This window comes from Hypanus sabinus, chromosome 13 (genome assembly GCF_030144855.1).
Source record: "Hypanus sabinus isolate sHypSab1 chromosome 13, sHypSab1.hap1, whole genome shotgun sequence".
Lineage (NCBI taxonomy): Eukaryota > Metazoa > Chordata > Chondrichthyes > Myliobatiformes > Dasyatidae > Hypanus > Hypanus sabinus.
Genome location: NC_082718.1, coordinates 64,879,804 through 64,892,297, shown reverse-complemented (window position 1 = coordinate 64,892,297; position 12,494 = coordinate 64,879,804). Strand labels below are relative to the sequence as shown.

At 40.2% G+C, this 12,494-nt stretch overlaps 1 protein-coding gene across 1 annotated transcript in view; it reads right to left on the bottom strand.

The window, feature by feature from the left end:
* The window catches only part of LOC132403954 (cilia- and flagella-associated protein 54-like), a 460,583-nt gene that overhangs the window by 415,844 nt on the left and 32,245 nt on the right, over window positions 1-12,494 (bottom strand). Inside the window, exons 7-8 of the mRNA XM_059987831.1 lie at window positions 11,182-11,295; window positions 10,984-11,085 (exon numbers count right to left, since the gene is read on the bottom strand). Of these exons, the coding sequence (XP_059843814.1) occupies window positions 10,984-11,085; window positions 11,182-11,295 (216 nt within the window). The remainder of the gene's footprint in view (window positions 1-10,983; window positions 11,086-11,181; window positions 11,296-12,494) is intronic.

Here is a 12,494-nt window from a genome sequence, read left to right as displayed (position 1 = left end):
TTCCGCCTCACTCAGGCGCTCTTAAAGAAACAGTCTCAGTAAACAACCGCAGGTTTGTAACAATACTCAAAACCACCCATCAGGAGCCAACAACTATTCCACAGTCAAAGTGACTCAGATCGCATTTCTTTCCCAGTCTGATGTTTGATTTGAACAACAAATGAATCTCTTGACCATGTCTGTATTTTTAATGCATTGTATTGCCTCCACATGATTGGTTGATTAGATATTTGCATTAAAAAGCTGGTATATGTGTAGATCTAATAAAGTGGCCACAGATTGTCCCTTGGAATACCTTCCAACAACTTACCCACCACAGATGTCAGGTTCACTGACCAGTAGTTTCTCAGCTTATTCTCAGAGCCTTTTTTAAACTACGGAACAACACTGGCTATCTTCTAAACCTCCAGCACCTCACCCCTGGTGAAGGATGTTTTAAATTCCTGTGGTAGGGCCCCTGCAATTCCTGCACTAGTCTCCCATAAGATCTGAGGGAACATCTTATTGGGGATTTATCCACCCTAATTTGCCTCAAGACAGTAAGCACTTCCTGCTCTGTAATCCATATATGGCCCATGGCCTCACTGCTGTTTTGTGTCACTTCTATAGACTCCATTTCTGTCTCCAAAGTAAATACAGATGCAAAAAATCCATTTAGGATCTCCCCCATCTCTTTCAGCTCAGGCATAGATGATCACGTGATCTTCAAGACCAGTTTTCTTTCCTTCCTATCATTTTGCTCTTAATATACAGTATCGAGAACAAGTCTTTAGGCACATATTATACTGTATAGGTAGGGTGCCAAAGACGTGCACAGTACTGTACTAATTTTATGTATCGCACTGTACTGCTGCCACAAAAGAAACAAATTTCATGACATACGTGAGTAATGATAAACCTGTTTCTGATATGGGTCTCCATTGTGGACTGAGTGGGAAGGGGGCAGAGAGAGGGGAATCATGGTTGGGAAAAGGGAAAGGGAGAGGGAAGCAACGATCAATAGACCAACAGCTTGGAATCAAATGACATTGTCTGGTGTCTCAGGGCTGGGTATGTCTGCACCCATACCACCCCTTCTCCCTGGCGCTCCTTCTCTGCCATCTGTCTCTCACCCTTTCCACAGTACTCTGCCCTCACCATTCCCAACATCCTTTGCTCCCACCAGATCTGTAGACTCACTTTCCACCTAACATAGACCAATACAGTGCTATACATAATTCTTAGGCGCCCTCGCTATATACAAGTGCATAAGACTTTTGCCCAGTATTCTATCTATGGAGGCCCTTAGGATTCTCCTTCATCTTGTCTGCTTCAGCAACCTCATTCTTCTTCCAAACCTCATGATTTCCCTCTTAAGATTTCCCTCTTGCACTTCTAATGCCTCATTTAATCCTTGTTGCCTATACCTGCTATGAAACTCTTTCTTCTTCTTCTTAATCAGGCCTTAATATCTCTCAAAAAACAAGGTTCTCTAAGCCTGTTTGTCTTGCCTTTTATTTTGACAGGAGTATAAAAACTCTATACTCCCAAAATTTCACTTCCAAAGGTTTTCCACTTGCCAAGCACACCTTTGCCAGAAAACAACCTGCCCCAATCCACACTTGTCACATACTTTCTGATACCAAAAAAATTGGCCTTTCTTCAATTTGGAATTTCTACCCGAGGACCAGACCTATCCTTCTGCATAAATTATATACACTATATCTAAAGTGTCCCCCTACATAAACTTCTGTTGTCTGCCCTCTCTTGTTCCTGAATAGAAGATCCAGTATAGCACCCCCTCTGGTTGGGACCTCTGTATATTTATTAAGGAAGCTTCCCTGAACATATTTGCCAAACTCTATCCCATTTAGCCCTTTTATAAACAACAGAGTCCTGATGAAGAGTCTTGGTCCAAAACATCAACTCTTTACGGTTTTCCTCAGATGCTACCTGGGTTGCTGAGTTCTTCCAGCATTTTGTGTGCATTACAGCTCTTTTATAGTATGTGATTACTAGTCAGTATGTGGAAAGTTTAATGTGGAATGTGGATGATTTCTGCAAACTCTCAACAAATGGGTTCCTCTAAATCCCGCAGCACTATTGAATAGTCTAAAATGTAATCCCATTAATGTGGTCATTTCTTATTTCAGGGGGCAGGGGTTCAGATTTATGAATTATTAGGATCTCCTCTGGGGAAGGTACAACTTGTACAAAAGGGACGGATTATACCTGAACCTGAGGGGAATCCTTACAGGCAGGTTTGCTAGAGCTGTTCAGGAAACAAAACTAATTAGGCAGGGGGATAGGATCTGGAGTGATGGTGCTGAGGTTGAAGTAGTTAGTTTAAGAACCAAGGCAATGTGTAGTGAGACTGCTAGCATGGAGAGGCTGATGATAGGGCAAAATTGCAGTCAACAGGATGAGTTACAATGTAAAATATGGACTAAATCAAAAAGGGGGAAATGCAGTACTGATGGTGCTATATTAGAATACACACAGTATACAAAATAAGATTTGTTGTGCAGTTACAGATTGATACGTATGACGTTGTGGGCATCATTGAATCATGCTTGAAAGATTATAGCTGGGAGCTTAACATCCAAGGGTACACACTGTATCGAAAGACAGGCAAGTAGGAAGTGGGGGAAGGGGTGGTACAAAATTAAATCAAATCATTAGAAAGAGGTAACATAGGGTCAGAAGGTGCTGAATCATTGTGGATAGAGCTAAGGAACTGCAAGGATAAAAAGACCCTGATGGGAGTTAAATAGTAGTAAGGATATGGTCTACAAATTCCAATGGGAAATAGAAAATGTATGCCAAAAGGGCAACATTACAATAGTCACAGGGGATTCCAACATGAGAAAATCAAAATGGTGCTGGATCCCAAGAGATGGAATTTCTAGAATGCCTACAAGATGGCTTTTTAGAGCAGCTTGAGGATGAACCCACTAGGGGATCAGCTTGAGGATGAACATACTAGGGATCAGCTACTCTGGATTGGGTGTTGTGCAATGAAATGAAATTGATTAGAGAGCTTAAGGAAAGAGATGATAAAGTTAGATGTATCAGTATTACTGTGGAGTAAAGAGAATCACAGAGGCATGAGAGAGGAGCAGGCCAAAATTAATTGGAAAAGAACACTGGCAGGGGTGACAGCAGAGCAGCAATGGCTAGAATTTCTGGAAGCAATTTGGAAGGCACAGGAAATATACACCTCAAAAAGGAAAAAGTATTCTAAAGACAAAATGACACAATCGTGGCTAACAAGAAAAGTCAAAGCCAACATAAAAGACAAAGGGTCTCAGCCCAAAACGTTGATTGCTCATTTCAACAGATGCTGCCCAACCTGCTGAGTTCATCCGGCTTGTTTGTACATGTTGATCAGTCTTCTGTTCTTTGACTAAGTACTGTGGATTGAGCTCATTATAATGCATTTCCTAAAAGCTGTGAACCCAGTTTCATTTGTAACAATGCATCTCTGGTGCCTCTGAGACAAGAATGTTAGGTTTACAGGTAGTTGCGAAGACACTATATCTATGCTTTTCAAATATGAATAGTCCTCTGTTAGCACATAACATACCAAATAATGTATAATGGATTTTAACTTGCATTCCTGAAGGCCATGAATGCCAGTTTAGGCATACTGGCGCCAGTAGAATGAATTTAATCAAAAGACGTGAAAACTTCAAAGAATTGTCTATAACTATGAATTGTTCTTTGTGTTTAGCAAATAAATATCAAGCCTCAATCACAAGGCGGTTAGACCTGTTCTGCCAGGGGTCTCTGCCAGCTGTAACCTTGTTTCGTTGAATAAAGAAACTGCCTTGTATCTAGCTGTAACGCAACGCTCTGTGATTTCATCCATGCTACAACAACGACGATCTGGCAATGCTGTTGCTTTCATGTAGATAGCAATGAGCAACAGAGCCAGAGATATTGGACGTCATTATGCTTCTGAAAGTGCAAAACGTAAAGCAAAGGAAGAAGAAAGAAAGAAGAGACCAACTTGTGATATCAAAAACACCTAAGTTGACATACTATTTGATGTTCATGGAGATGGTGATGGCGTATAACGGCTGAAGCTGGAAATATAGGAACAACTAATATTAGTGAGGCAGAAGGCATGATACAGCAACAGCCAGCATCCATTGAATGCAAAAGAACAAGTACTCTACTGATATTGCTGAATGGCCAAACAATCTAAATGACTGTAATCGTGAATATTGGATAGCCAAGGGAAGTGATGAACGTCAACATGCTGAGAGTGATTTCTCTTCATCCATGCGATTGTATGACAATGAAAAGAAACCTCGGCACTGTCAGAAGTCTTATTTTACGTATGTTCATAAACCCTCAAACAAGCAACATGCAAGAAATTGGTTATGCTATTCAGAAAGCAAAGGAAGCCTATTCTGTTTCCCATTCAAGGTTATGACTTCAGGATGTTCATCAAAGTTTAGTGAAGAGGGTTTAATGACTGGAAAAATGCAAGCAATCTATTACGTCAACATGAAGAGTTCCTCACATAGACAAGCTTCAATTTCACTGTCGATGCACGAAAACAAAGCTAAATGTGTCAATTCCCACCTTGTGAAAGAAATGGAGACTGAACAAAAGTATTGGTGCACACTTCTAGAGCGAATAATCGAAGTTGTAAAGTTTTTAGTAGAACGAGGCCTTTCATTTTGTGGTAGTGATGAAACTGTTGGCTCTCCTCATAATGGAAATTACTTGGGGTTGTTAGAATTACTGGCCAAGTTTGACCCTTTTCTGGCAGAGCATATAAATGCTCATGCAAACAAAGGAAGGGGGCATAAATCATTACTATCTAAAACAAGTGAGGAATTCATCAATCTGATTGGATCCAGCATACTGGATCACATTATCGGTGAAGTGAAGAAATACAAGGATTATTCTGTTTCATTGGATTCTACTCCAGATATATCTAATGTGGACAAGCTGACTTTGACTGTGCGCTATGTTTTGCCGTCTGGACCAGTTGAAAGATTTGTGAAGTTTTTGGATATGGAAGGTCATATTGTTGAACAGCTTGCTCAAAGTTTACTTGACTTTTTTAAAGGAAAATGATGTTGATCTAAAAGACTGCCATGGTCAAAGTTATGGCAATGCCAGCAACATGAATGGCAAGTATCGTGGCTTACAAGCACGAATTAAAGAGCTGAATGAGTTTGCAGATTACATTCCACATTTTGCACATTCACTAAATTTGGTTGGAAAATGTGCTGCTGAATGTTGTCAAGAAGCATTAATTTTCTTTCAATTTGTAGAAAACCTGTACACATTTTTTCTGCTTCTACTTATCGGTGGGGTCTCCTTTCTGCTGCATTATCTGATGGTGCTGCTCATTTGCCCATTGTGAAAAGAATGTCAGATACCAGGTGGTCAGCTCATGCAGATGCAACTAAAGCACTTTTACACAGCTTTTCTGCAATAAAACTAGTCTTGGATGACATTTCAAATAACAATGATCAGAAGCCAGAGTGTCAACAACTTTCAACCATGATGAAGTTGGAAACAGAAATAATGGCCATATTCATATTGTGGGATCAAGTATTACAGTGTTTTCAAATGACCAGTGCTTCTTTGCAATCTTCTGGCCAAGACTTGAACATAGCTTGTGCGCTTTATGAATCCTTGCATGGATATATTCAAGCTATGCAGTCCTTTTCAGGCATTGAGCAAAAAGCCAGGGATCTGACTAAGTATGAAGATTATCAACAGCAAATTCGAAGAAACCACAAGCAAAATCACGCGTATGATTATTTCAGTGGTTCCAGCACTCTTGATCCACTTGTTGAATCTCAGACACCTTCTCAGAAGTTTAAAAGCTGAACATTTCATGCCATTATTGACAGCTTGCTTTCTGCCCTGTCAAAAAGGGAAAAAGCTTATCTAAAGGTGAATGGTGTTTTTGGATTCTTTCAGTTGTTTACACCTGAAGAGATCGTAAAGAAGTCATCAAATTTTATTAAATCAAATCTGGAAGATCTGGAAGAAAGTCTTGATGAAGAATTTGTGCAGTTTACTGAACTGTTGAAAACTGATCTTGCTTCTCATATTGGCGCCAAACAAGACCTTGTAGAGTTACAGTTGTACTGTTTGATAACTGACAATTCTTTGGAGTCATGTTTTCCAAATGTAGAAAATGCTTTGCGCATTTATTTGTCACTCATGGTTACCAACTGCAGTGGAGAACGTTTGTTTTAAAAACTGAAAAGGATTAAAAATGAACTAAGGAGAACCATGGGTCAAAACAAATTGAACAATCTCACTCTAATGAGCATTGAACATGAACTTCTGCATGAAATAGACATTTCCAATGTCATCAACAAATTTGCTCATGCTAAATCTAGAAAATCTAACCTTTAAATTGTAGTTTTGTTACTTTTGACATTTGAAATTGATACCTACATGTAAGTAATACTATTACTTAAGTGTCAGACATTTGTCGTATTATCTGGCTGTATAGCAAATGAAAAAATTTAATTACTTTCTTATGCAAGTAAATAATTTATGTTTTAATACTTATGTGCATTTTTTTTTTAATTTAGGGCTCCTTTATAACATATGCTACAGGCCCCTCACTAGCTTGATCCGGCCTTGGCTCTCAGGGTCTCTCGAGTGGCCGTTATTCAATATGCCAAGTATGTGGCCTAGAAGATTAGCTCACCTTTGGAGCTCTGGGATTTCATGGCTGTGGAGGCGGACGGACTCATGATCAGTGCCTCTGCAGGGAATCAGTGTGTCGTGGGAAAAAAGGGGACACAACAAACTTTCAACGTTGTAAGTCAGCAACACACACCAAATGCTGGTGGAACGTATTAGGCCAGGCAGCATCTATAGGGAGAAGCGCTGCCAACGTTTCAGGCAGAGACCCCTCATCAGGACTAACTGAAAAGAAAGATAGTAAGAGATTTGAAAGTAGGAGGGGGAGGGGAAAATGCAAAATGATAGAAGACCGGAGGAGGTGGGGTGAAGCTGGGAGCCGGAAAGGTGATTGGCAGACAGGAGGCCTAGGGAGAAAGAAAGGGGGAAGGGAGCACCAGAGGGAGATAGAGAACAGGCAGAGCGGTATGTCTATCCATGGCCTCCTCTATTGTCATGATGAAGCCACACTCAGGTTGGAGGAGGTTTTTCCCCCTCCTTTTTTTTTCTCTCTCTTTCTGCCCATCACTCTGCCTGTTCTCCATCTCCCTCTGGTGCTCTCTTCTCCCTTTCTTTCTCCCTAGGCCTCCCGTCCCATGATCCTTTCCCTTCTCCAGCTCTGTATCCCCTTTGCCAATCAACTTTCCAGCTCTCAGCTTCACCCCACCCCCTCCAGTCTTCTCCTATCATTTTGCATTTTCCCCTCCCCCTCCTACTTTCAAATCTCTTACTATCTTTCCTTTCAGTTAGTCCTGACAAAGGATCTCGGCCCGAAACGTCGACAGTGCTTCTTACTACAGATGCTGGCTGGCCTGCTGCGTTCCAACAGCATTTTGTGTGTGTTGCTTGAATTTTCAGCATCTGCAGATTTCCTCATGTTTGCTTTTGTAAATCAGCGAGTCGTTTGTTATGTCTCCCCTCTCGCTGTGAAACAGAGACACCCCTCTTTTTCTTATTAGGGAGAGAGAGAGAGAGCCTGTGGTATATCGAATTACCAGGTGAATTACCAGTCTTTGGGGTACTTCAAGTCTGTGTCTTTATTGATGCTTTGCTGCATGCTTGAGTGCTTGCAGGAGGGGGCGATGCTTTTTTGCTGGTGGGGGAGGGACTATCGTTTGCTTGCTGTTGCTTACACATGGGAGGGGGAAGCTGGCGGGGGGGTTTGGGGTTTAACTGTCATTCATTCCTTGGGGTACTCCTCTGTTTTTGTGGATGTTTGTGAAGAAAAAGCATTTCAGGATGTATACTGTATACATTTCTCTGACATTAAATGTACCTTTGAAAGTTTCTTCAGATGCATTAAATGTAAAAAGAGAGATGACAATGGTTATCAGGCCACTGAATGATGAAGCTGGAGAGGTAGTAATGGGAATGACGGATATACTGAGTAAGTATTTTGCATCAGCCTTCGCACCGAAAGATACTAGCAGTATGGTGGAAGTTCGAGAGTGTCAGGGAGCAGAAGTGTGTGAAGTTGCCATTACTAGAGAGAAGGTTCTTGAAAAACAGAAAGGTCTGAAGGTAGATAAGTCACCTGGACCAGATAGCATACACCCTAGAGTTTTGAAAGGGGTGGCTGAAGAGATAGTGGAGGCATGAGTAATGATCTTTCAAAAATCAGTTGACTCTGGCATGGTTCTGGCGGAATGCAAAACTGTGAATGTTACTCCACTCTTCAACAAGGGAGCGAGGCAGAAGCAAGGAAATTATAGGCCAGTTTGTTTGACCTCAGTAGTTGGGAAAATGTTGGAGTCAATGTTTAAGGATGTGGTTTCAGGGTAATTGGAGATCACATGATCACAATATGATTGAGTTCAATTGAAATTTGTTCGGAGAAAGTAAGGTCTGATGTAGCAGTATTTCATTAGAGTAAGGGAGATTACAGTGGTACAAGAGAAGAGTTGGCCAATTTGGAAGGAGCTACTAGCAGAGCAGCAATATCGTGTGTTTCTGGGAAAAATGAGGAGGGTGCAGGACATATGTATTCCAAAAATGAAGAAATACTCAAATGGTAAGACAGTACAACCATGGTTGACAAGGGAAGTTAAAGTTACTGTAAAAGCAAAAAGAAAGAGCATACAACAAAGCAAAAATTAATGGGGAAATAGAGGATTGGGAAGCTTTTAAAAACCTACAGAGAGCAACTAAGAAAATCATTAGAAAGGAAAGGATGAAATATGAAAGCAAGCTGGCAAATAATATCAAAGTGGACAGTAAAAGTCATGTTAAAAATAAAAGAATATGAGAGTGGATATAGGACTTCTAGAAAATGAGGCAGGAGAAATAATGGGGGACAAGGAGATGGCTGATGAACTGAATGAGTATTTACATCAATCTTCACTGTGGAAGGCACTTGCAGTATGCCTGATGTTGTAGTGTGTGAAGGAAGAGAAGTGGGTGCAGTTACTGTTCCAAGAGAGAAGAGCATTTGGAATTCTAATATTAAAGCTATTATGAGAACATGGCCAAGAGATGAGCAGGACTTGCAGCTCAATGTTCTGGGATATCGATATTCTTGGTATGATGAAGTTAGATGTAAGAGGAAGGGGAGTTGCTCTATTGTTTAGAGACAGCATTACAGCAACATTCAAAGAGGATATCCCAGAGAAACATTAGTGAGGCTATATGGATAATAAGTAAGGGGTGACTCCTTCAAATCCTCTTTTCCTCCCCCACCCTCCCCCACCACCACCCAGTAGTAAGCAGGAACTAGAGGAAGTATGTAGCGAAATTGCGGATAGGTGCAAGAACAATAGTGTTATGATATTACTTTATTTTACCATTCCTGACTTGACTGGAATAGCCTTAGGGAAAAATTTGATAAACTGTTGTGATGGAAATAACTGGTTCTTTGAGTCTCAACAGTAGAGGCCTGGACACACACAGTTTTAATAATAAGGAATTTATTATTAAAGGGGAAGTCGGGTCAACACAAGCAACTACAATACACAGGAAGCGATGTGGGGACAGGGTACGGTTACACATACAAAGAACAAGGGAAAAACACTACAACAGCTATCCCCCTTGACCTTGGATAGCCACGGCTCCCTTACCAGGACAAACGATAGACCTTCCCAAACATAAATCAATTCACTTACCTTCAATGAGGTGGTCTGTAAGAGAGAGCGAGCCAGAGACAAGTCTCACCTTTTACAGCATGGGGCTGGGTGAGATAATCCAATTAAGGTGATCAATAATTTAGGTGCGCATTGATTAGTCGGGAGGGACCAAATGTTGATTGGCATGTGGTGTGTCCTCCGACCAGCCAGGTGGCAGTGGCTGGTATCTCTGGATACACAAGCATGTCCAGGAAAGTTTTCTGAAGCTACAGGGAGATTGCCCTACTAGAGAAGGGACTGTGCACAATCTCCTTTTCAGAAATGAGGCTGGCAATAGTTTACGGGGTAGTGGGGGAGCATTTGGGTCCAGTGACTATAATTCTGTTATGCAACAACGTTTAAGTGGCATCTTTGACAGGTACTTAAAAGAGCAAGAATAGTGGGATGCGGAATTAGTGGAGGCAAATGGCATTTTCATAGACAGGCATAATACTCAGCATAGATGTGATGAACCAAAGGGCCTTGTAAGGGAATTGTAGAATTCCATGACTCTATGAGAATGACCAGTTTGTTCTTTTTTCAAAAAAGACCAGGAGGAGACTTAACTGGTGTGTTAAAATTATGAAAAGCCTCAACAAATTAAACTACAAAGACCCATTTCCCTTGACAGAGGGTGTCAGTAATCCCAGGGACATAGTTTTTCATTCATTAGAAGAAGGGAACTGTGGAATAAAATGTTAACTCAAAAAGCACTGCCATTTGGAATCAATACCTGGAAGACTGGTGTTGGAATAAAAAGTGACTACATCTAAAAAGGTAACAGGAAAATCATTTGAAAAGCTTGTATTGTGAAAGTGTATTGACCTAGAAGGTAGGTCAAACATATCACATTTAAGCCTACAACAAGAAGAAGTCGCATTTTATTCGTATCCTTACAGCAAGAAAATAAAACGGCATTTTCCATGACCACACTGAATATTGACTGTTTGGCGCATAGTAAAGAACAGTCTTTATACCAAGGAAATGGGATGGTTTATTGACTAACTGTCCACACTTCAATGATTATGAACCATAATGATTATCTTTTTATTTAATTAAGTATTATGATGGATAGAGATCAATGAACAGTAGCTTTACCAAATGTTTAAAATAACATCACAATTCAATGACGCATTTATGCAGAATAATTTTAGAAAGCATCACTTCTTCATGGTCCCCATTTAACCAAGGTTAACCTTGGTTCAATTACTATTCTAGTTACTTAAAAACTTACATTGTGGGTGTCTCTGTAGTTAGTTTTCAACTTAGGTCGCAAAATTCCTTTTGGTTTTCTTCTACTTTCAAAAACTGCTCTTTTGAAGATCATTACAGATACCTAAAACAGGTAATGTATTTTCAATCCAAATGTATTTTTTAAAAAAACAGAAGATGTTAAATTTCACTGAACATTTTATATTGCCACATTAGATACCTTGATAGTGGCCTCCCTAAAGATTTTAGTAGTTTCAGGACGTGGAGGAGATGAGCTCATCATTTCTAGATGGTTTAATTCACTGATCTTCCCTAAAGCACGGCGAGCGAATGTCTATTTTAAAACAACAAAGGGAATATTAACATGCTAAATGAAGAATGAGAATATGTCGCATATTAATTTACCACAAAATGGTACATTGGCCCAGAATTTGCAGCCCATAGCAGAGAAACAAAGTTTGCTGTCATTCTCAAAAAATTAAGCAACCTCTGAAGCACACATTTTCTATTTCTTATTTTATGTCAAAGGATGTCATTTCTATTTCTATGGTGTCATCAACAGTGGTCCCATTAATCAAGATGAAGACTCTTTTAAATTCTGCAACGGTTCTCATTAAAGGTCAGTGAAGTGTCAAACCGCTTCAGTGTGTCTCTCTTCACATCTGAGGCCATATCCAAAAGTTCTGACAGGTTATTAAGAGAGGCAAGAGAATATCCTTGTAATGACAACTTGATAAACTCAGGCTACATTCTCTGGATGAACAAAGGTGAGAACGGGCATAATAACGTTTGTCAGAGTTAAAGGGCAATCATGGAATTTCACAGGACAGATCATTGTATCTGTTCTATCTTTATCCAAGAGTATGCCAAAGGTATCTCCACTGTCAAACAATGAAATTGCAAATTCTTAGAGATGATGGGCAAGAACAACTGATCAAATAGAATTGAGAAGTTAAAGTGTAATTAATTAATTATGAAAACAAAGACCTCATTTTAAAACATTCTGCAAAGGAATAACATGGGTGGCTGCTGTATGAGATTTAAGAAAGCAGCAAGCTATGTTAAGGGGTAAGCAAATCATACGTTCCTTGGATAATATGACCATATGACATTGGAGCAGAATTAAGCCTTTCAGTCATGGCTGATTTATTATCCCTCTCAACATCATTCTCCTGCCTTTTCCCATAACCTCTGACACATTTACTAATCAAGAACCTATCAAGCATTGCTTTTAATATATACAATCACTTGGCCTCCACATCTGTGGGCAGCATGGTAGCATAGTGGTTAGCACAATGCTTTACAATACAAGGAACATGGGTTCAATTCATGCTGCTCTCTGTAAGGAGTTTGTATGCTTTCCCTATGACCATGTAGGTTTCCTCTGGGTGCTCCAGTTTCCTCCCACAGTCCAAAGACCTAACAGTTGGTAGGTTAATTGGTCATTGTAAATTGTTCTGTGATTAGGCTAGGGTTAAATCGAGTGTTGCTAGGTGGGCAGCTCAAATTGTCACAAGGGCTTACTGTGGTGGT